The sequence below is a fragment of the Phoxinus phoxinus genome (genome assembly GCF_949152265.1).
Source record: "Phoxinus phoxinus genome assembly, chromosome: 22".
NCBI lineage: Eukaryota > Metazoa > Chordata > Actinopteri > Cypriniformes > Leuciscidae > Phoxinus > Phoxinus phoxinus.
In genome coordinates, this window is record NC_136897.1 from 21,486,520 (window position 1) to 21,512,303 (window position 25,784).

At 40.2% G+C, this 25,784-nt stretch overlaps 1 protein-coding gene across 9 annotated transcripts in view; it reads right to left on the bottom strand.

The window, feature by feature from the left end:
* Positions 1-17,620, bottom strand: part of slc8a1a (solute carrier family 8 member 1a) — a 42,852-nt gene extending 25,232 nt beyond the window's left edge. For 8 of the 9 annotated variants that reach the window (XM_079598014.1, XM_079598012.1, XM_079598011.1 and 5 more), the window contains exons 1-2: positions 17,212-17,620; positions 13,924-15,781 (exon numbers count right to left, since the gene is read on the bottom strand). In XM_079598014.1, coding sequence (XP_079454140.1) covers positions 13,924-15,743 — 1,820 coding nt within the window. In that variant the 5' untranslated portion in view covers positions 15,744-15,781; positions 17,212-17,620. Of the gene's footprint in view, positions 1-13,923; positions 15,782-17,211 lie in introns of those variants that run through there. The other variant, XM_079598007.1, reaches the window with a different exon arrangement.
* Positions 17,621-25,784: the final 8,164 nt, after the last annotated feature.

Below are 25,784 nucleotides of genomic sequence, written 5' to 3' on the forward strand. Positions count from 1 at the left end.
GATTTATTGCCAATCCCTATACTGCAGTATTTGCTAACTTAATTTTCCTAAAGGACACAATGGATCTGAACCAGCCTTGAGAAAACTTCCAAACGGAGGTAAGCAGCTTGTGCCATTAAAAGGGAGATTTGTCTGGAAAAATCAATTTCCCTCTTGAATTGTTACTGCTAAGTTGATGCTGTCCAAGGACAAAACTGGCCTAGAACAGATCAGGAGAGACAGAGGAAGCGGAATGGAAATAACAGCACTTCAGAAAACAAGACCTATTCCTGGAGACACTTGAGAGGGTATTATTTTGGACTACTTAAATGCAATCTGTGCTCCTCCACAACAAACTGGCAAGGTCTGTGATGAGGATGGCGACAGTGACAATAACGAGAGATGATAATTAAAGCCACACATCTTCCCCCACCCTTCGGAGAAATGCGTTAAAAGAATATCAGGCAGGAAGCCTGACAGCCGCTGAGCGAATGAGCATGAAAACACAATCTGTCATTCAGAGAGCTGATGAGAGGACGATAAAGGTATGTGTACCGCGGTAGGCTTCAGTCATACCATGTTATTTCCCTAATAAGCCTCACTGCAGGATGGTTTTCAGGTTTTGAAGTTAAAAGAGTGAAGCAGGGTGAGCCATTTTATTATGTAATAATGGGAGTCAACATATTTAACAGAATTTGAAGTGGCAGATCTGCTGCTGTGCGTGCAGCATTGAGACGCTACTTCAAAATCGTACAGATACAAGCTACGGTATAATATGAAGTAATTAGACTACTGTCAGGCTGCCCTTTTTAAATATATATATTTGTAATATAATATTTTTTATGAGTTTGTCACTCACACACACTTACAAAGGTAGTGAAATGTGCAAATTAATATATATTGTAATTACCGTACACACTTACAGTACCGGTCAAAAGTTTGGAACGTAAATTTTTTTGTTGTAGTTAAAGTATTTGAAAGAAGTCCCTTATGCTCATCAAGCCTGCATTTATTTGATCAAAAATACAGAAAAACAGTAATATTGGTAAATATTTTTACAATGCTGAATTCCCTTTCGAGGGAACTCGCGATGCGTCGATGACGCTTTGGGAACGCGTACAGCGTGAACGAATCTGAAGCAGCTGTGTCAACTTAGTCCAAAGTAATGAATGAACGAGCGCCACGTGCGGGTGACGTCATGACCAGGATACAAAAGCGCACTCGGTGAAACCGGCACTCCAGCTTTTTTGCCTCAGCAAAACAATCTGTGTGTCTGACTGTCTGTCTATTTACTGTTGTCCGTGATTTATATATATATATTTTGTGGTTATTATGGCGAAACAATTATACAGGCTGTGTGCTTCTCCCTGCCCGCGTTATTTAACGGGTGGGGACACACACGAGCTGTGTGTAATGTGTTTGGGAGTGGAGCATGCGGTGTCAGCCTTCGAGGGGGCTGACTGCCATCATTGTGAGAAGCTTCCGCTTCGCATGCTCCGCTCCCGTCTGTCACTCTTTGAGGAGAGTGGTCAGGCTCGCGATCCTCAGGGTGCAGGACCCGCTGTTGCCGAGGCAACACGGAGAATGCATTCCTGGGGATCGCAAAAGGATCTCTCAGAAGGGTTGGAGACGGGTCCGAGGACCTTATCTCCTTCCTGTCCTGGGAGATCCAGCGCTCTCTCTCCGGTGTCGGAAGCCCGCTCTGCGGCTTCTTCCGCCCGGGTAGAGAGCCCAATGCTTCAGTGCTCTAGCTCCGAGGAGGTAGATGTACTAAGCATTGGCAGTGACACAATCACTGGAGAAGGGGACTCGCCATCCTCTTCTCCAGCATATGAGGAGCTGGTGGAAGTGATATCTCGTGCTGTGGATAAATTACATATTGAATGGCCAGCCGAGAAAAGGGGCGCTCGTCCGAAAAGCAAATTAGACGAGCGCTTCTTACCATCTAATGTTTCACTTCCACCACGAGGTCTTCCATTTTTTCCTGATCTTCACAGTGAGCTGTCTAGATCATGGGATAAACCATATTCTTCTCGGCTCTTTAGTCCTCAAGTGCATATTTATTCGGGGATTAGGGGGCTGAGAGAGCATGGTTATGAGTCGATGCCCCGGGCTGAACAGACGCTCGCGAGTTATCTGTCACCCGGTTCAGCATCGTCTCTGAAGACCTCGGCTTTGCCCACTAAGCCATTAAAAACGACATCTACATTAGTGGGCAAAGCATATACGGCAGCAGGTCAGGCTGGAGCGTGTCTGCACACTATGGCACTGCTCCAGGCATATCAGGCTGAGCTGCTGGGGGATTTGGACAAAAGTGAGGGAGTTGGTCCCGAGGAGGTTCGAGAACTTCGTCGGGCCACAGATTTATCTCTCAGGGCTACTAAGGAGACCGCCAGAGCAATCGGGCGGTCTATGGCAGCCCTTGTAGCCACTGAGAGACACCTCTGGCTGAATCTGGCAGATCTTAAGGACAAAGATCGTTCTTTTCTGCTGGATTCTCCTGTCGAGCCTTCTGGTCTCTTCGGCGACTCCGTCAATTCGGTCGTCGATAGATTCCAGGAGGCTAAAAAACAGTCAGAGGCTTTTAAAAAATTTCTCCCTCGCCGAGTCCAACCCCCTGGGGCTGCTGTGCGTGAGCAGCCCCAGCCGTCAGGCTCCTCATATAGAGGTCAGCAAAAGGAGAGTGTTGCGTCTCGTGCACCTCCGCAAAAATACTGGAAGCAGACGCAACACTCTCAACCGAAGTCTTCTAAGCCGAAGCCGGATCTGAGGACCGTTCTTCAGGCTAAGAAGGCGCAAAAGAAAAGGTCCTGACGCCAATGGCGTCAGACCAGTGAGGGCAGCCCCACCCGGGGTGCAGCGGGTCACACCTCAGAATACGGTGTCCGTTCCACCTCGGTGTCCTCAGGGGACCATTCTGCCAACCCCGCCACCCTTGGTGCTTCGGGGCGCAGTGGTTCCCAGCGTATGTCTGGCGCAATGTCGACCCGACATTGCGTCGGACATGAACCTTCTGAGGGGGGTTCAAAAACAGTCAGTTCGGGTAGTTCCTGCCGGTATGTTTCAGGTCCCCGAGCTGAGTGTCTCAGTTACACCAGAGACCAGCCCCGAGGGGCTGGTTCCCTTAGTAGATTTTCTGTCAGAGTGGAAGATTCTGCCAAATATTTCTCGATGGGTCCTGCATATTGTAGAGAGAGGATACAGAATCCAGTTCGGTTCTCGTCCTCCTCGCTACAACGGGGTGTTGCTCACGTTAGTGCATCCCGAGCAGGCTCTGGTGATGGAGCAAGAGGTGAAAGCTCTGTTAGCCAAGAAGGCTATAGAGCAGGTGTATCCACCCGACAGGGAATCGGGTTTTTACAGCCGCTATTTCATAGTTCCAAAAAAGGATGGGGGGTTGCGTCCCATTTTAGATCTTCGTCTGTTGAATCGTACAGTACAGAAACTCAAGTTCAAGATGCTGACACTCAAGCAGATTGTGACTCAAATCAGATCCGAGGACTGGTTTGTTACAATAGATCTGAAAGACGCTTACTTCCATATCTCCATCCTCCCTCAGCACAGGAAGTTCCTGAGGTTTTCTTTCGGGGGCAAAGAATACCAGTATCGGGTACTTCCGTTCGGTCTAGCACTATCACCCCGCACGTTCACGAAATGCGTAGATGCAGCTCTGGCCCCGCTCAGGCTGCAGGGCATACGTATTCTGAACTACATAGACGACTGGCTGATTCTAGCGGAATCAGAGCAGTTAGCGGTTCGGCACCGAGGTGTTGTTCTCGCTCATATGCGGAAATTGGGGTTGAGGCTCAACGCCAAGAAGAGTGTGCTGTCTCCATTACAGAGGACCACTTTTCTTGGTGTGGTATGGGATTCAGTCATGATGCGGGCCACTCTATCGCCCGCTCGTGTAGCTGCTATCCTGACAGCCACGAAAGAGCTAAAGCTAGGCCAGTCACGCACTGTAAAACAGTTCGAGAGACTGTTGGGTCTCATGGCAGCGGCGTCCAATGTGATACCCTTTGGCCTGCTGTACATGAGACCTTTGCAGTGGTGGCTCAGGACCAGAGGGTTCTCCCCGAGGGGAAACCCACTTCGGGTAATCAAGATCACGCGGCGGTGTCTCCGCGCCTTGGTTATGTGGAGGAAACATTGGTTCCTGTCCCAGGGTCCGGTGTTGGGAGCTCTTTGTCATCGAGTTGCTATCTCGACAGATGCTTCCCTCACCGGCTGGGGAGCGGTAATGGAAGGCCGCTCAGCTCAGGGTCTGTGGAGGAGTCATCATCTCTCTTGGCACATAAATTGCCTGGAGATGATGGCTGTTTTCAATGCGTTGAGGCACTTCCTCCCAGACCTGAGGGGCCACCATGTGCTTGTCCGGACAGACAACACATCGGTGGTCTCTTATCTGAATCGCCAAGGAGGTCTACGGTCGCGTCCACTGTACAAGTTGGCGCACCAGATCCTCCTATGGTCCCTAGGGAAATTACGCTCTCTGAGGGCAGTGTATATTCCGGGGGTACAGAATATTGGAGCAGACGTCCTGTCGAGGCAGGAGCTGAGGCCAGGGGATTGGAGACTCCACCCCGAGGCGGTGGAGAAGATATGGGAGTTTTATGGCCAGGCTCAAGTGGACCTGTTTGCATCTCAGCACACGACGCACTGTCCACTTTGGTTCTCCCTTACTCACCCAGCCCCCCTGGGGCTGGATGCTATGGTACAGACGTGGCCGAGGCTACGGCTGTACGCCTTTCCCCCTGTTGCTCTGCTCCCAGGAGTTCTGGAGCGAGTCCGCCAATGCGGAGTAAGCCTTTTACTAGTAGCTCCGCGCTGGCCGAGTCGAATCTGGTTTGCGGACCTGATTCATCTCCTAGACGGTCCTCCCTTGGAGATCCCGATCAGGAGAGACCTTCTGTCTCAGGCCGGGGGCACGATATTTCACCCCCGACCAGAGATTTGGAAACTATGGGTTTGGCCTCTGAGGGGGCCCAATTCGTAGAGAGTGGTCTCTCAGCCAAGGTTGTTGAGACCATTCTAAGCTCCAGAGCGCCCGCTACAAGGAAGTTGTACACTTTAAAGTGGAGAGTTTTCACTTCTTGGTGTCACCAGCGACAGTGGGATCCGGTTTCCTGTTCAGTTAACACAGTACTGGAGTTCCTGCAGGACCGCTTTGCGTCAGGTTTATGTCCGTCCACCTTGAAGGTTTATGTGGCGGCTATTGCGGCTTTCCACACCCCGGTGGGTGGTACATCTTTGGGTCGAGACCCCCTGATTACTCGTTTCCTTCGTGGCACCCTGAGGCTAAGGCCTGCAACTCGTACTAGGATGCCGGCTTGGGATTTGGCATTGGTTCTAGAAGGCCTATCTGGGGCTCCGTTTGAGCCCTTAGAGTCGGTCTCAGAAAAATTTCTTACTTTTAAGACTATTTTCCTCCTAGCCATTTCTTCCCTTAAGAGAGTCGGAGATCTTCAGGCCCTTTCGGTATCTCCTACCTGCCTGGAGTTCGCTCCAGGCATGGTTAAGGCATTTTTATACCCTAAGCAAGGTTATGTCCCTAAGGTACCTACCATCACTCCTAGGCCTATTGTGCTGCAGGCTTTCTGTCCTCCTCCGTTCACTTCATCGGACCAGGAAAGGTTGAACCTCTTGTGTCCAGTGCGAGCATTGGACACTTATGTTCATCGGTCTTCTTCTTGGAGGAAGGCCGACCAGCTGTTTGTTTGTTTCGGATCACCCAAGAAAGGTCTTCCTGCTTCTAAGCAAACAGTTAGTAAGTGGATAGTTGAGGCTATTACTCTTGCTTATGAGTCCTCTGGCCAGCCTTGCCCTTTGGTGGTCAGGGCTCATTCCACTAGAAGTATGGCGGCCTCTAAAGCCTTAATTTCTGGAGTTTCTCTCCAAGACGTTTGTGATGCGGCGGGCTGGTCCTCTCCGCTTACATTCGTCAGATTTTATAGCCTGGACCTGGATGCTGCCCCAGGGTCCCATGTTTTAAGTGCTTAGTGTTTCTGGATGACAGTAGACACTCAGGCATTTGTAACTATGGCGGTTTGGGTATTCTCGTTCCCAAAGCGTCATCGACGCATCGCGAGTTCCCTCGAAAGGGAACGTCTCAGGTTACGTATGTAACCATAGTTCCCTGAGAAAGGGAACGAGACGATGCGTCGCCCTGCCATACTTCCTGCATTCCTGGGATTGTCTTGCTTCGGCAAGTTTATGCTGAAGTGCCGGTTTCACCGAGTGCGCTTTTGTATCCTGGTCATGACGTCACCCGCACGTGGCGCTCGTTCATTCATTACTTTGGACTAAGTTGACACAGCTGCTTCAGATTCGTTCACGCTGTACGCGTTCCCAAAGCGTCATCGACGCATCGTCTCGTTCCCTTTCTCAGGGAACTATGGTTACATACGTAACCTGAGACGTTTTCAGCATCATTACTCCAGTCTTCAGTGTCACATGATCCTTCAGAAATCATTCTAATAACTTAAAAACATTGATAAGTTATTATCAATGTTGGAAACAGTTGTGCTGCTTAATATTTTTTGGATCCTGTGATACTTTTTCAGGATTCATTAATGAATGAACATGTAAAAAAGAACAGCATTTATTCGATATAAATCTTTTCGAACAATATGAATCAATCTTTACTACCACTTTATATCAATTTAATACATGCTAAATAAAAGTATTAATTTCTTCTTTTTTTAAATAAAGAAGAAAAAAATTACGGACCCCAAACTTTTGAGCAGTAGTGTATTGTTACAACAGATTTCTATTTTAAAGAAATGCTGTTGTTTTTGTCTTCTTACTTTTTATTCACTCCTTAAGTGTCACTGGCCCACCGGTGGGCCCAAATTCATTACATATTTAAAATTCATTACATATTTAAAATACAATCTCTAGTTTTCATATTTGGTGACTGATTTTTAAAATATATTACAGAGGAGCTGTAATTTATCAATTTGCAACAATAATATTTTCATATTCCTAAGGTGTTCAGTCCTTTATTTTGAAATAGTGATGAACATGAAAAATCATGAAAAAAATGGTAGAAACCTCAGTTTGTTTTCATGCCAAGAGTTCAAAAGATAGCATTTGTTCAATTATTTTAGAAAAAAAGGTCTGAAAATGTTTTAGAAATAAAGAAAAAACATATATGGAAATACAGGCGCCCTTATATGGGCAGTAATATCAACTAGTGAAAAAGTGTGGTACTGCGCCCAAACAAAATCTTACTGAAAGCTCATTTTTTGAGATATCAAGCTAAAATTTTAAAAACAACTTGTTCAGATTTTTGGCTTTGATTTTTGTGCAGTTTTAGAGTCAGCAGGGTTTTGAAAAAATATATTTTATATAAAATATAAATAATAATATTTCTTTTTTATTTTCATAAACTCAATTTTCTTCTTTAAAACAAGACCAATCTTACATCCATATTCCAAAGCATTGAAGAGTTACAAACATTTAAGTTCGGAAAGTGCATTTTCATGTATATTCAAAAAAAGGGTGGTGACACTTAAAGGGTTAAAGGATCCTGAAAAAGTTATCACAGGTTATAAAAAAATATTAAGCAGCACAACTGTTTCTAGCATCGATAATAAATCAGCATATTAGAATGATTTCTGAAGGATCGTGTGACATGATGAAAATTCAGCTTTGCATCACAGAAATAAATTATATTTTAAAGTATGTTAAAATAGAAAATATTTTAATTTCAAACAAATCAAATAAAGGCAGGCTTGATGAGCATGAGACTTTTCAAAAACATAAAAAAAAGTAATGTTTCAGATTAAAATTATAGTTCTAATAAGGAAAAAAGGATGATAAGCAAAAGAAATTAAAAAAAGAATTGAGTAAAAAAAAAGAGTAGAAAACAGTGATGAACAGCAGTAAACAAAATACTTTGCTATAATATTAATGATAAACAGTTAAAAAGTTCTCTCAAATTAATGAACTTGAAAATATTTGCAATAAATAAAATATCCAATTTTGAAAAACTACAGCTGCGTTAAAAAAATGGCCACTTTTTAAACAAAATTATTTAAAGAGATCACGGAATTTAAAAAAAACTATTCACTGAAAGGAACACTACATGAGATGGAGGACAGGAGTGTGCATTTGCGTCAGCTCACTTGGCTATAAAGCTGTCTGCGCAATACAATGTGACAATGATGTAGAATTTCATACAACTACACTCACTGGAAAAAAGAGCTTGGCTATACTGGCAAAGCTACACTGATTTAAAAACAACTGAGCTACATTCACACTAATGAAAACGTTGTTCGCTACATTAGGATTGCTACTTTTAGTTTGTTACACCCCAACACTGTGTGGGAGCCATTTGATTTGCTGTGTGAAGCTTCTAGGACATATCTCAGAGCCAGAGAGCAGATCCCGGCCTCTGCACGCAATGAAATAAAGGTTACGGCGCATCGGACTTCTCTTCTCCTTCCACATATATTTAATTTTAGCCAGTTTCTCCTCTCTACAGTAAAACATGCAAGAAAACATAGCCGTCTGTCATTGTGATCCATTTTTCCATGGTTTGTAGGATATTTCCCATCTTCCTGCCTGCCCTTGTGTTGCTGTTAGGCTGCTGAAGTCATGGAAAATACATCATGGAGTTTATGCTAGTGATCAAATAAGTATGGGGGGGGGGGAAAGAGGAGAAACTTAAAGTAAGAGGAGAGACGAGGGAGAGTGAGATGTGGGAGCAGGTTGAAAGCATGTATGGAACTTCTTGCAGTCATTTTTCAAGTTGAAAGCTGGTCTGACTATAAGAATAATTGAATCATAACCTGTCAGGAAAATCATTTTCAGACCCAAAAATGTTTCTATGCCGACAACAACATAGCTGAATGAATGTGGGCCAAATAACTGTTAACATTCTCTTCGACTCCTCACCATGAAATTCTGCAGAGATTTTCCACAGCTCTAATTTTAAGCACCATATTTGTTATATGTGAAGGGGAATAGTGATAGAGTGATATATACATAACGGCTAGGCTACAATCTGTCTGCTTTTAATTACAAATTGTATATGCACTGTGTGTGTATTGAATTCTTGGTCATTATTGGAGAATTTAACTTTTTTTTTCATTAAAATTGAAATAAGCTGAAAAATAAAATAACATAAAATAAAACTTCCTACTTTTCAAAGACAGGGTACACTGAAGAGGCCAATTAGATTTATCGCTGCATGTCACTATCATTAGCATCAGCAGTTTAAAAAAACAAAACACTAAAGGGTAACGCAAAGTATGTGCTACATGTTATGTAGTGACAAAGAAATCTTAAAGGTGCAACAGGTGATCTGGGAAATGCTAACTTTAGCCTGCTAGCATTGTCTGCGCGGTGGTACGCAAAAACCCTTTAACTGACAGGGAACACATTCCATCATTTCATTCTGATCGAATGCAATGATTGAAGGAACATTTTATGGTCCTACGCCTTCCACAGACGATATATATTATTAAAAATACATTTAAACTGCTTAACGTAGTTATTGCTGTCAGGATATTAGGAGACTTTCAACCAGCATAACAAAAAAAAAAAAATCTGTAGAAAATCACCTATTGCACCTTTTATTTTGAGTGATGGTTTGTGAACATAAACACAATACTTTCTCAGTCCAACAATCACCATCACTCAATATGTACAGTCTTCATCACGAATGAACAGGCAGAAGTAATGCTCAGAGATTCACCAAGAATTCCTTTAAGAACAAACTCGCCTTTAAGGGACACCGAGGGTTATTCTGACGGTGGATGGCTCCCTGTGAGCCAACTGCTGATTCATCTCATCAAACCGGGAAAAAGAAGCACATTTTCCATATTTAATCAAATTTTCATGACCTCCCTAAAGTGGAAGAGCATTCTCGCCAGTACGGCGTCATAAACATTTAATGCATTAATGCCATGAATATCACGTTATGTAAAGCTACACAACCCGACCTCTACTGTACTTCTCCATGTAGGCCACAATTTTAAAAGGCTTTATTGTAAACCTTTCAAGATGTTTCAGAAAAAAAGGCTGATCTGCTGATGAAAATTTGGAAAGCACAAATACAACACTAAGTCACAAGCGTTCGGCAGGCACGGAAAACTCTGTAAATAATCTGAATTAGTCATAAATGATCATAAGATAATAACTGGCCAAAAGGGGCTACCTAATATGATTAATATTCCCAGGAGAAATGGGAGCAGTGATTTAATGGTGCACTGCTGCTGACTCTATCTTTGCCTTGTGCAACGAGTCACATGAAATCAACTGACAGCCTGTTTGTCTGGGCAGCTCTGGGCTGGCAGAAGACTTTAGCGACAGAAGTGTGCCCTCTCCTCCTCTCGACTGAGGGGGGGACAAGCTCCAAAAACATAACGATAAACCCGGGAGCATCTTTCCTTCTCTTCTAGAATCAGGACATAGTTATTGAGACCAATAAAAAGAGAGAAACCCAGTGTCAAAAAAGGATTCTGTGCCTTGTTCAGTTTAGTTAACTAAAATAAGCAAATGCAACACAAATGGGTGTTTATCTAATTCATTCACATTGGAACACACGGAGTAGTTTTTTTGACCATAATTGGTACAGAAACAACACACAGCATTTATTTTTGTATAACAGGGGGACAAATGTACCAAGATGAATAATGATATTATCAGAGAAGTATTATGTAATTTTCATTGCATCTAGTCAGACTACAAAATCCATAAGTAATTAGTAAAAAATAACAAGTATTTACTTTTTGTCTACAAGGCTTAATTTAATTGCATGAAAAAGTTTACCTCAATTAAGTTAGTTAATTGAACATATTGTTTTGAGTGTAAAAGATGGGGGGCAGGGGGGGGGGGGGCAACCTCTTTCTACTTCCGTTTTCCTCAACTCATCAGTTGCACTCACATGTCTTTGTTTCGGAGTGCTCATATGAGATGCACTGCCCAAGGTTCACTGTCAGTGTCACATGACCACTGAACGAGTCATCTAATTAGCCGGAGGCAGAGGCAAGAACTCTGGCAACTGTGCATGAGGGCACATGGACATAGTGTGTCCTTATAACAAAGGTCATGTCGCAGTTTCTTATTGAAGACCCTAACTAAGCATTTGACTGAAAAATTTAATGAACTAAAGATGCTGGAAGCATTTTCAGGGAAGGCCACACTTTAAAAATCCTTATTACCTGACAGACATCACGCACACATATGAAACAGCCTTGAGCTCAGTAAAAAAAAATATATATATATACACCGGTATATGTGAAAGGCAGTAGACAGGGGGAAAATAGAATCGATCAATAGACTTTTTTTAGCCAATCAAAAAACGAACAAATTCAAAACAATCTCTGCCTGTGAATAAAGACATTTTTTAGGGGGGATTTCAAAATAATTGTGTTTTTCTGACTATCTTGAGAGCCTACACGAATGTAAATATTAAACGGAATTTTCCAACTATTGATGGAAATTCCCACCCCCTAGAGATTTTGTTCCCTCCATGTACAGTATTAATGTGAAGTCCAGTCTCGCATAAGCCAAGATAAACATGCCTAACATACTATTTCTGTGTTCTTTGTCTTTTCCAACCGCCCCCTCCCCCCCACCCTTTTCCCATGTAAAATTTTTATTCTTTCTCTTTTAACAAGATCATTGGCAATACACTCATTCTTGCTTGTTACTCTGCGTATTGAGGAAGTGTATATAAAATAAATAAATTAAAATCTACACTATGCTACTAAATAAGGACATAGCCCTAAAGTGCAGCCAGATTAACATTTAAAACTTATTCATTACTCTGCATGACAAAACCCTAAGAGGACACAGATGGATTGCTCATGTCTTTGACAGCCCCACATCAGGAAGAAACACTCAATGCTAATACATCATTAACAGGGATCCAAATTCAAACTAGTGTTTATAGTGTTAAATTCTAGTGTTTTTAAGACTGGTCGGTGCCCATGTGATTAGAGGCCAGTTATAGATTTACTCTAATGATAAACCAAAGCAAGTAAGAGAAAACAAGGCTACTTCAGTGTACACAAATAAATTGACTACCAACACGGAGATGTCTTAGGGTCCTAATTCATCTCACTTCTTTATTGACATCCTTAGTGCCAAATCTATGATATGATTTTTTGGCTTTCAAAATGGGATGTACTAAATCATCTTCTACTTTCATCTGGGCTATTTTAACCTCTAAAAACAAAAGTATAGCCAGACTTTCCTTTTGCAAAAGAATCCAAATGGTTGATTCCATCTAAATTACGAGTAAAGGACACTGATTTGACGTAGCACCATATAAAATCATCCAGTTGTCTCCAAATAGGATCCAGGATCCAGAGTCGAGATGCCCATATATGGAACTTCATCTGTAGGCATAGCCAGATCAGCGTGGTGTAGGTTGCTTACTTCAAAGCAATGCGTTTAACTCTGTTTACATTTGTTCATGTCTTCCCATTAATCAGCTTAAAATAAGCACAAGTAAGGGAGCTTTTCCATTTCAAGATCTTGGAGCAAATTCAGGGCTGTTTATCTTTGACTGAGTAAATCTGTTATCATTATATCCTCCCTGTCATGGAAAATATCTGTGGTTCAGGCCACCTTGTCAAGTATGTGATCATACCGATAAATGATCTGAGGCTGAGTGCCAGAAGTGTCAGAAGAGGACGAGATCGGTGAGGAGAGCCTGTTCTCTGCCAGAAGCCCTAGCGATTGAGCTCAAGCTCAAGTCGAGCATTGCAACGGTTATGGAAATGTAATTAGTCACCCAAATGAGCAGTTCTGGAACTCCAAGACATTCTGTGGCATGCCTCTACACAGATTAAGCAGATCCGACTCGTGGAAAGCTTCTACTTAGCTCATTCACTCCAAACCAGATGCTTTTTCATTCAGTTTAGACTTCAAGGACCACATTTGTCAAAGCCTTTATTGTGTGTCAAAGGTCTGTTATGGGAGGAACTTAATCACCTCAAGCAATAAAAGTATCTCTTACTCTCTTCTGATCCAGCTAAATAGTTTTGCATGCCACTCTAAGAACATTAGGCACAAATTTGAGTTGGAAATGCGTGCAACTGCTTGGACTTATCGCTAAAATAATTATATACAGTAAATCAGACCATATCAATGCACTTCCTTAAATCTCACTTTTGCCGAATGCAATGGGTACAACAATGTCAAAGCCACTATTTAAGCAGTACTGGGAGATTTGGGAGTAGACACTGTATAAAAAAACGATTTATTAATATGAGATTCTGAAATAAACTGAGCAAAATGGAAACATTAGAGTGAGCACAGCTTGTGGGAAATGAGAGTGTGAAAAGAAAGCAAAAGGAGGGCTGCAAAGGAAAATGAACCAGAAAAAAAAAACTTACAGCCAGCCAACAGATATATCAAGGGAGGAAACATATTGTGGGGAAATAAAGAACAAAGACTACGGAGATAAAATCATCTGGATGACTTGGAGCTGGAGACTTCGATGAATTAATAATTTTTAATTACACTATTTAGGGCTCAACAGTAAAGATTTTGTCAGCATGTGGTCAGGCCATAAAATGTTAAATTTTCTTTACATAGGAAATTATAAGCTAGAAATTCCACCAGCCAGATAATTTACCTATTTGACGTTTAAAAATCGGACAAGCAGAATTTACAATCATCTCCATATGTCACAGAAATCAAACGTTTAACTTTGGAAGCCATAAAATCCATTTACACAATTAAAAAATGCAAGAGATAGAGCCTATCCAATAGGACAAGTGACAGTTTGGTCACCTGGCCCAAATGGGCTATCCTTATTGTTGAACACTAACTAGGGTTTTCGACTATACAAGATAATGTTGATTCCCCTTTTGAATTGGGAAATAAGAACTGCCATGTGCCATTCATTATATTGTTTGCCATTTTGCACCACAATACAATACATTCTAACTGAATAGTTAAAAGGAAAATAAATGCACTTACGAAATCTCATCGTTCTGGAACTCCAAGACGCCATGAGTATCTTCAAAGTCCTCTCCTCCACCTTTTGCTGTGCCTTCAGTTGTTTTATAGGGGATTACCACTACTCCACGGGCTCCAGAGGTACGTGCCACCTTCACCTCCATCGTACCAATACTTTCACTGACATGAACCATTGGTTCCTCAAATGTGAAGATGCCAGCATGGTCATCATCAAAGATAGTCACAGTAGCTGTTGAAGGAAGGCCAAGACCAGCTAAAGTGTCCACATGATTGGCGCCTGGGTTCCCATTGTCAGTTCCTTCAGATATGACTTTGACGTTGCTGAGATGAACCAGGAAGTGTTCATCTTCTTCAAAAATGTCATCGTCAATGATATCCACTCTTATCTCCTTTTCGGTTTCACCTGGTTTGAAGAATATAACACCCTCTGTGAACTGGTAATCAGATCCTGCATTGGCAGTGCCGTCCTCAGTGCGATACTCCACCGACACAGTGCTAGTTAAGTCGCCGCCACGTCGTACCACATTCAAAGCCACAGTTCCGCAGTTCTCAAGACACTGATATGTGCCGGGGTCAAAAAAAATCTTGGACGAAATATCATTATCTGAGACTTCTGAGCGAAGTTCATGGATGCCAAGTGCTTTTCTGGCTTGGTCCGCAGCATGTTTTTTTAGTATATTACCCGCACCAGTCATAAGTCTAGTGGCCTGGCAGCGATAGAAAGCACGACTCTTCTGCTGCTGGCTGAGGACGTGGTAGTTGGCGAGCTCAACCAGCTGCTCCATCTCTTTTTCCGGATGTTTCTGTTTCAGTTCCTTCAATATCCTTACCATTTCTCTTCTGGCCTCATCCTCATCCATGTCTTTATCTTCAATATCCACCGTTCCGTCTAAGAACTCCTCGCCGTGAGAGTTAAGCATCCCGCCGTCCATTTCGATATCCGCCTTTGACTGGAGCTCCGGCTCACCTTCGGTCTCGATGATCATCCCCCTTTGTTTTCCGACTCTGTAACGTTTGTACACATACTTGTAGAAAAGAAGTCTGCGGTCTGCAACCCAAGCAAAAAGGACACAAATTGGAAAGAAAAAAAGAGTAAGCAGTCCCTCCCAGACTTCCACGATACCTGGGGAAATCACCGCCAAGATCAGATAAAGCCACGTATATGCAAAGATACTCCAAGTGGCGGTGACAAAAAACACCCGCAGATGCTTGACCTTCCGATGCTCTCCTTCTGGTATCACAGAGACACAGAGACCGATTATGACAAACATATTAAAAGCTGCACTTCCAACAATGGTATTTGGGCCCAGCTCGCCTGCGTTAAAGTTGTGACCACACACTTCTACCACGGAGAGCAGAATCTCTGGGGCTGATGAACCCAGAGCCATGAGAGTAAGATTCGAGACCGTTTCATTCCAAATACGAACAGTAGTGGTTGTGGTTTCTCCGTTTGGCTTCTTGATGGTGATCTCTTTCTCCTGGGATGTGATGACCTCAATGGAAGCCATAAAGCGGTCTGCAATGATGGATACCCCCAAGAACATGTAGAACAAACCAACAAAGTACACAGTGGCTCTGGCCAACTTATCCCCAAAAGACGGGTTGTTTGGCAACCACATTGGCAAGATCACTCCCTCTTTGCACTCAAAACTACCACCACATGTCTCGGTTGAAGAGGTTTCGTTAGGAGAAGTATCTACATCTAAGCTTGTTTTAGAGCCGCCTGCAGTAGCTGGCATAAGCTCATTGGAGAAAACTAAGAGGAAGATGATGAGGTTTAGAGCGAGAGAAAAGCAGTATGAAGTCCCAGATTGGCCCATGTTCCTAGTGAGGTATATTGTTCCTGCTCTCCCGTAGCCTGTGAGGGAAGAAAAAGTGCGGAGAATTGTTAAGAATGACACAACACAAAATGGTTGACCAGAATTCAAGAAACAAAACAACAGTTAGTTCTGATGCTCAAATTTGATTGGCCGAGTAACGTTCAGAGAGAGCTGTTTTACAGTTTAGCTACAGTAACGGCACTGGGAAGTTTCACCATTTGTATACATGCTTGTCTTCTGTTTTCACAACATCCCAGACCTGAGTATGCAAGCAATGCTGAGTGTAAGCGGAGTTTGGTTGGAGCAAGAAACGGTTTTTGTTTTAAAATCAGAACATCAGTGTTTTCTCTAGCTCCATGTTCACTCGGAATGGGGAAAACACAGCAAGCAAGGAAATGGAAAACCTGAAAAAGAGTTGGCCAAGAGTGATTGCAAAAAGTGTTGAGTGGGGGAGTGTAACCGTTGTCACTCAAGTTGACTCAACTCATATATGCCAGACCGGTTTTTAGACTGCGAGCTGCTTGGTGACACCAATGTTTGATCTAACTGTTTTCTTTGTTGGAGAAGAAATTTACAAACTAATAGGTAATTTTTTGTCTGAAATATATTACAAAACTGTATTAGAAAACCAATAAGGTATTCACAGTTGTGCTTAAGTACTGAATATCAGCTGAGATTACCTGTGGCCTGTACTCTTCCTTGTGTGAAATTTAATAGAGTAGTAAGAAAAGAGTGTCTGTTAATTAATTAATCAATTAATTAATTCTAAAATTGATGACCTGGTTAAGCTTGATAATGGTGTAGACAGGCAGACATCATGTTGCATACCAGAATCATTCAAACAACACACACATTTATATAACAGCTGTTTTGCATCAAATAGAAACGCATTAATCAATTTAAAAAAAGATTTTTAATTTTATGCAAATTAATCTTTTATCTTATAATAACCCCACTGAAAGAAAAAGAAAAAAAACAGGTCACTGAGAATGGTCAAGATGGTCTGTTGGCTATTATGCAATTTTTAGGTCAGACTGGGAGACCAGCTTGCTGACCAGCTAAACCACCTGAACACCAGCTTGGCCAGGATGTGGGACCATCTCAAACCAGTACACCATCTTAGGCTGGCTATTTTTTCAGAAAGTAAATAACAACAAAAAAGAAACAATGTTTTCATGTCATAAATGTGCAATACACTGCAGAGAGCTTTAGTAAATAGAGGAGGGTTTCTGAATGGAAAGATGTGCAAAATATCTGATTAACTTTGAACAAAATGCTCTAGACATTTGCATTCTGTGCTCTCAATAAAATAAAATAAAACAATTACAATGAATTTACATTCTCCCTATTCACCCATAATATGCTACTGTAATCCATAGAAAATACATTCACTATTTTTATACACCTGCAGACAGTCTGAAAAATAGTAAACGTAAAGTCCAAAATGCATTAAGATGTAGTAGACTACCTTTTAAAACGAAATGCTGTGGAGATGTGAAAGCCGCCACATGTAGATACAGCTGTGGTAGTGACGCTCGGAGATTCCGGCTAAACAACCTCAGTCAACCGGACCGTTTGGCAACGTTCATTTGCAAAGTACCGCGACCGTTCACTCTCATCCTCCAGGAGTTGAATCATTCCGGTAACGAGAGCTGTGTGTGAGACACGCGATTCATTTAGAGCTGCACATGGAGAGAGTGCGGAGGAGAGTTGTAGGCTACTTTTCCTAGTGCTGCAAGCATATTTTCCGATTTCCGTACAGATTCGCATTTCTGACCGGAGGAGGGGAGACTGTGTTCGGATGGCTGGAAAGTGCAGTGGCTTCGTGCCAGACCCCCATGAGCTCAGCTGATAACACACTGAGCACACACAACTCAATACTACTCTATGATAAAAGATAAGTCAGAAATTACATTTTCCATTAAGTAACATGTATCCCCTTGATGTGATTTTCAGAGGCATGTTTACCTTTCTGATGGCGTATTTTAACGTTCTATCTAACGTTAGTTGATTAATTAGGCTAACGTAAATTCGATATTAAAAAAAATTATAGCCTACTGACCTATCAAATGAAATCAGAATTTAATCAATAATTAGGCCTACAATAAAAACAACTTGTTAAAAACAATTAAAAGCATTTAATTAAAACCAACATTTTATGTGATACATACATAGCCTATAATTTCACATTTTCTGAAGAAAGAACAGTGCAAGGTGCTCACCATTTGTATACTTTAGCAGCTAGTTGATAGGGCGTTGCTATACGGTTGCTAAGGTAGCCTATTGTAGGTGGTCAGGGCGTTGAAGGCGGTTGCTAAGGTAGGCTATATTATGTAGAGAGTTTATAATGCGTTCTTCTGGTTTAACGTAAGCGATTGGCGAATGAATATGTCCCCGTGTCTCACGCAAAGCTTTCTGGTCGATCCTCATCCGAGGTAAATTAGCAGCTCCCTGAGCGATAGGCTAATGGCGAAAGGAAAAACTCAAACGCGGTTACTTACAAACCATTCATGTAATTTCGCTAGAGAAACCGTGGACGCGTGATTTCCAAAAGCCGCTATGCGCTGCACAAAAAAATTCCTTTTCTGTTCTTGAAAACGCCGATGCTCGACCGTAATTCCACTGCTCCGCGTTCACTCCGATTTGACTCCGAAGCCAACACGTCACAGGCCTACACGTGGAGTGAAACACCAAACTTGAAACGTGCTGTTTTTCTACTCAATCATTAGGCTATTATCCAGTAGCCTATTAGCACTTTCAGCACTTGTGTGTCTATATGGGTTGACTAAACTAAAACCATAAAACGTTTTTATTAGGCTACTTGAAATAAAATAAAATAGAATTTAAAACAATTAAAAAACAACTTGATGGCCTACTCGAGAAACTTTAGGCATAGGCTTTACCAATAGCCTATTGAGAAAATTCAGCAATTGATAAGACTCTTAGCTCAATTTAACACATTTTACAATGCTTTAAGTAATTTTCTCAAATCAGTAGAAAATGGAGCAGTAAATAAAATCACAAGTAAAGATTATCTTAATAATCAAGTAAAGTTTCACATCCAATCACAAAGATTCTGTAATATTAGGTTATCTTAGTATTATACATTTTAGTAGCCTATTACATATAAATAATTTCTGTATTATATATAGGCCTATATAAATAATTTGCGGTTTGCTGATCATATTAATCATTGTGTTTATTGTAGCATTTTCAACGCTACAATATTTACTTTGGGATGCATGTGCATTCAACAGAAATATAGGCTATCAGTACTGAGCCATGCTATGCAGCTCCCTGTCACTTATACTGCGGAAAATACACTTTTGTGCCCTATCTTGAGTCAGTGTTATGCCATGCCAGGTCACATTTGCCAGTGACGTGATCTCTGTCGTGATGTGTCTCCCTGCGTTAGACCAATATGACCTGAAGGGCCTCCATTAATTTGAATCATGTTTCTTATTGTGCCTTGCCGATGGCTCCCTAGACGGAAACAATGCAGATGCAAAGCAATGGAAATGCAAATATATGCATGTATACATTATAGAGGTTGTCTTGCATACTCGTACACAGTGCGATCTGTGTGTAATTGGTTTTGGGAGTTGACTTATGATAACATTTTCGGTAAATGCACACATGAAGGAGATGGGAAAGAAAAAAGTAACATCCTGCATCATCCAAAGTCTAAGCGAAAAAGCGAATTGATGCATGAATCAGTATGAATTTGAACCTCTATGACATGCATGTGTCATATGAATCCATTTTATTTAAAGTCACCATAAAATCAAAATGGACAATTCTTATTGCAGTGTTTGTAAGACTGTAGCACTCTTACTGTAGCTCAATTTAACACATTTTACAATGCTTTAATTCATTTTCTCAAAAAATCAGTATAGAAAATGGAGCAGAAAATAAATCATGAGTTAAGATTATCTTGATTTTGGAAGTTTCACATCCAATCACAAAGTGTCAAATTCTGTAAATATATTAGGTTATATTATAATTTTAGTAGCAGCCTATATTTTAGTTAATTTAGTTATCTTAGTATTATAATTTTAGTAGCCTATCATAGCCTATATTATTTTAGTTATCTTAGTATTATAATTGTAGTAGCCTTTTATATACAGTAGTGAAGAAAAGACTATCGCAACTTCCATTTAATGCCAATTTAAAATTTACCTAAACAGCATTTCCCAGAAGTACATAAGAACAATTCATTACATGTATACAGAAAGATGCCAATAAAATGATTACTCTGCATTTCACATGGTCTTTCAGCCTCAAAATGTGTCCTATACGCAGAAGCAAACACAAAATGTCCGAATTTAGCTTGCCGTGAACTTTACATCTTAAGGCTTTTGCCGTTGTGGGCTGCTTTCACCTCGCATAGCTCCACAGCTGTGAGACGAGGAGGGGAGGCCTTGAGACGGAGTGAGCTCACCGTTGACTCAGTGAGGTGTGTTATTCTCTCTGTGAGATGACTATTTGTGCTTGCAGTTCCACAGGCATACCTGACTCTTATGCCTGACGGTCTGACCTGGCAAACAAAACCTGTCCACCGTAAAACAAATAAATAAATAAGCAACAGAATGCTGTCACTTGCTCATGGGCAGTCTGTCAATGTATTGTAGTCATGGAAGAGACTTTTCCTAACTCTCTCACCTCATTGACATGAGGTCAGAACTGGCATGGATGAGCTATTTCCTGGGCTGAAAGTCTGAGAGTTAAGTTTTGGTAGAAATTCCTTGAATCTATACATCAGCTGGGATAATGTTTTTTTTCTGCCTTTCTCACTTTTCCTTGGCTAAGCAACTCGCTGGCCCTTAAATGTAAAGTCAGCTCGAATGAAGCTTGAATCACACCGTAAAAACATGGTCACCACTAAAACAATTTAACTTCCAAGCAGGTTAAAAAAGGAATGATGTTTCTTTTTGTTGCCACAAATGGCTACCAATAACAAGTAAAGTGAGAAAATGAGTCAGCTATATATATATATATACAGTACATATTATCCCTGTACGTTTTTTTAAAAGACAACTGGTTAATATTTCTATTTCTTGCTTGGTAAAACTTTACCATTCTATTCCTCATATTTTAGTTTTTTGGAGGTTAATGTGAGGAATAATCAACATGTGTCCATACTTGAGTTCTGCAGAAACACATTTTCTTTAGGCATCCTTCATAAACCTCTGACGGTAAATTTTCCACTGAAATAAAACTTGTTAAAAGACACCTGATTCACATTAGTGAGCATCAGATTATAATCTTATAATTTATAATCAAACCACGCATTATATTCTAGTTCCAAATAAAGTTATCGACCAACTGGCAAGTGTCATTTTATTTACAAAAAGCCAGATTTAACTCTCATTTAGCACTTGGCAACTGTTAAATTAAATTTTGCTTCCAAGTAATAAGCAAAAAATTATGTTGCATTATTTTATTTTTCAAATAATTCTTCAAGAAATGTAATATTAATGGCAACATAAAATGTCTCCTTCCTTTTTTGTTGTTAAAACAGTTGTTTACTTAATGACGTAGCATAAACATTCAGAAATGTAATCATTTAGAACATTTCACACAGCAACAATCAAAATAAACAATTATGATCCCACTGCAAACGATGCCAAAATAGAGAAGCTTATTCATTCATGCAAATGATTTCACCTTAACGGTCATTAAGCCATCTAATAAGTCATTCATCCAATAACATAATGGCTTAGAATGCAACTCTGCCTACCTAGAGATCCCTGAAGCAAACAATCCTATATGGACTCACCTCCGTATTCCCTGTGGTGCTGTGAGAGACTGTCTAGGGAGAGGAGCGGTGGCCGATAACCTGTCTAAATTTAACAGAAACAGGCATTGTTTCTGGCCTGGTGGGCCCAGTGCGCGCCTCTAAACATGGACAGCATAGTTGGGTTGTTGCTTATCGTTCTCCTCTCCCTCAGCCACTTCCATACAAGGCTGTGCTCGGAGCCTGTCACTTGCTACCCTGTCTGTGAAGCTCTGCTATCTGCCAGCTTCTTGTCCTTAACAGACACGTGCAAGATAAAGGGGCTCCGCTGGCAGGTATAGCTTTCTTCTCCCCCTGTGCGTGTGGCCATTCTGTGAGCGAGTGTGTGTGTGTGTGTGTGTTTGCAATGAAGGCAGGAATGCGCTGAGGACGTAAGAAGCGCTCCTGGTGATTTTCCACAGTTCCCAGGACCCCAGTCGTGACATCTTCTGATCCCGTGAGACATCCTGAAAGGTTTAGAGAAGCTGGCTCACATTCAGTGTTATTTTAGTATCATTGAGATTCTATTACAGTTTTTTATTATCAGTTTTTATTATATATTTTCTCTTCTTCAGCTGAACGAGAGCAGATGAAGCTCACATACTGGAGGCAAGAGGCAAATACATTATGAAATGAGACAGAGCTGGGCTTCCTGCAAAAGTCATTGGTTGCACTTTATTTCGATGGTCCACTTTAGACATTCTACTAATATAAATACAGTATAAGTAACTTTGGTGAAAAAAAATATTGTTGGTTTAACTTAAAAAAGTAAGTTATCTGGTTGCCTTAAAATGTTGAGTTCATTGAAATAAAAAAGTTGAGTTAATACAATGAAGGAAATTGGTTTCATAAATAGAAACTCAAAATATTATGTTATCTGAACCACATTAGGCTAATTATCTAAGTTGATTTAACAAAAGCTAAAAAGTTGTGATAAAAATAAAAGTTTACAGTGTACATGACAACTAACTTTTAGTAGACTGTCTTCTTAATGCCTATACCATTTTATTAATATCTGCTAGCATTTTTATTTTGATGCCCCTCCAACAGACATTCTTAACTTTACAATGTCAACTTACAGTAACCCTAACCTAACAGTCTACTACAGTTTACTAAGACTCTAATGATAGTTAGTTGACATAGTTGCAAAGTTACTTAGTAGAATGTCTAAAGTGGACCATAGAAATAAAGTGTAACCAAGTCATTATTACCATCGCTACATTTGGTATCGATATATACATCCTGCCTCCAAATCAGTGTATTTACATTCAACGTGCTGTGCATGAGTTTAGTTGCATAAGGGCAAAGTGATATAACACTTTTGGCCACTTTAGACGTATTGCGTTTTGACATCTGTCTAACTGGGCTCTATGAGAAGGGCACATAAAAAGCACATGGACTTGCAAGCCCATGAATCATGACCGTGTTTGGCTAAAATGCAACATCCTATAAACATCAACGGAGCAATGGCTACATTTCGGTTTGCCACAAATGCAGGGAAAGCATCGTGTATTTGACTTCATATTCTCTGGTTTTGAATTTGTTAAGGGATTTTGTCAGTGTCTTTAATGCTATAATGCACAATCAAGTGATAAAGTGCACTTAGGCAAGTACTTTGTTGCAAATCTTATCATGACTTGCTGACATTTTGAATTGAGTACATTTTTCTCCTCTATGGTATTTATTTACATTTTGACATTATTAAAGGACAACATGAATTTTAATGATGTTTAAATAAATTGTGTGGTAAAAAAAATCAATTTTTGCAACTTTGCAACGTAAATTAACGTTTTTGACATTGTGGAAAAACATTAAAACAATCTCATTTTACTCTGAACATTGACTTTATTGGAATCACTTTGTATTTTGTATATATTCAACTTTGTATTAAATAATTGTTTAGCTTTAATAACACCAGTGCCAAAAATGATTAAAATCATATATTATATCATTAATTATTTTAATTATTATATATATATTTTAGCTAAAATGTTAAACTTTTGCAAATGCAGACAACAAGCTGATTAATTACATTAATTACTGAAAAAATTAATTACCGTAATAATAAATAAATGTAAATATCATAATAAGGGAACGAGGTGTGCGTGCGCGTGTGTGTGAGGGGGGTCAGAAAACTGTCAAATTTGATAAATTTCAAGTCAAGAGACATTTTTTACATTCCTCATGTAATTGGTGTTTTTCAGTTTGACGTGATTTATCCATAGATCTGTAGTCATGTAATATGACTGTTTTCCAGCAGTGCAGTGGTCCGAGGTCAATTTCAAACTGCCTGAAGGTACCCAGTGCTTTATTTACTGCATATTATGATTCATGATGCCCAGCCCTGCTATGTCATGTCCTACACAGTCTCATGTACAGTATAAGAACATATGAAGTGACTAACATGCAAAGTCATATGATTCTGCTTGTATGACAGCGAGGAGTGACCATAGACCCTTAATCTGAGATTAACTCAGCTGTCAGCACCCATACAAACTGTGATTATGGGATCTTTCTTCAAGTTGCTGAAAACATCAGTAATGAATCATCATCTCATGAGTCATTAAACAACTTTGAAGTTTGTTAGATTAAGTATTATCCTTCCTGTAGTCAGCGGCTGACGCGGTCATCGCTGACATAAACTCATCCGTTTTCTGTTCCAGTTAAAGTGTCCTTATATGATGTTTGTGTTACATAAGTGAACTTCCATCCTGAAACTTGTAGTGAGGCATAGATAAAATCCTGTAAGGTATGAGCAGAGATGGACAAAGTACGCAACTTCCTTACTTGAGTGCAAGACCAGATACTACTGGTCAAATATTACTCTAAGTAAAAGTTGTAAAAAAAATACCTATTTTTACTTTAGTAAAATCTTTCATTTTTAGTAGCCATCCTATTTCCCGCTTTTAAAGCAGAGGAAAATAACAGGTGACATCTTAATCTTTCTAGCATGAACACCTTCACTTACACATCTCAACTTCAAAATTACCTCCTTATCATTCATTGTTATATTTGGTGCTCAGAGCTATAGAGGGAGACACAGTGCACTCTGAGGCCTTTTTTACATTGTAGACTGAGAAATTAAACATGTCCTAGTAAAAATACACTTTAAGAAATATACGAAACAATCTATGCAATAAATGGCATTTTAAAATACATTACAATAGAAAACAGTTTTTTAATTTGTAATGATATTATAGTTTTTACTGTAATTTTGATCAAATAAATGCAGCCTTGGTAATGCAGCAGTGGTTTGGATTTAGAGACTTTAAGTATGTAGTATACTGTATAAAATGGAATTGGAGTCCATGAGACCCTAAAGAGAAATGTTAAATTAGAATTAGATGCTTTGTTTCAACAGAACAAAACGGAAATGTAATTTGTTTACATACTGTTTTCATCCTCTGAATCTGTTGTGAAACTGTAAAAAGGTCCATAGCTCATGTGTATCTTCATTTAGAGCACATACATAATAACATTGACCTGAAGGTCATAATAATAAAAACTAAACATCCAAAATCAGCATTTTATTTACATTTCTTAATAATGTCTTCTTCCTGTACTGACGCTTATTTATTATGTTTTTTATATAAAACTGGAATGCTGAAAAACACGTGCTTCTTGCCAACAAATACTGAGGTGAGTCAGAGACCGTTTGCTATCTCTCGATACTAAACAGAGATTTCATGAAACAAATCAAAACTGAATTCTCCCCTTACATCAGTGACGCATATTAATATTTCAATCAACAGCCGTGAATGTGTTTTTTGACGTCCAGCATTTCATTCTTTCCTGTTAGTGTTGATGTAAAATGCAATGAACAGTGTTCCTCTGATTAAAAATATTCCTATCATCTACTAATGTACCAGCCAGAAAATGTCCACATGTTTGATTAAAGCTTGGGACACATCTTGAGTCTTATCCTTGTTGAAGTTCCACTAGATCAACTATTTTTAACCACAGTTTCAAAACGTTGAGGGCTGGGTGACTGAGAATCAGGCTCTGAAGTATCTATGAGATTACAGGGACACTCACACCTTCCAAAGCTATTTTTTTCTTTGTTCATTTACTTTCCCAGCCAGATATGCGCTTGTGCAATGATGGTGTCAGTGGAAATGGCATGTTGCGTAGTGTCTGCTTTAATGTTTATGCAATAGTTTTTATTTCTTGTTAGTAGCTACTGTGTTCACCATTAAATAAACAAACTGAAAAACTGAACCACATACAAAAAAAGAATTGTTTATTGCATATTATAGATTTTTATT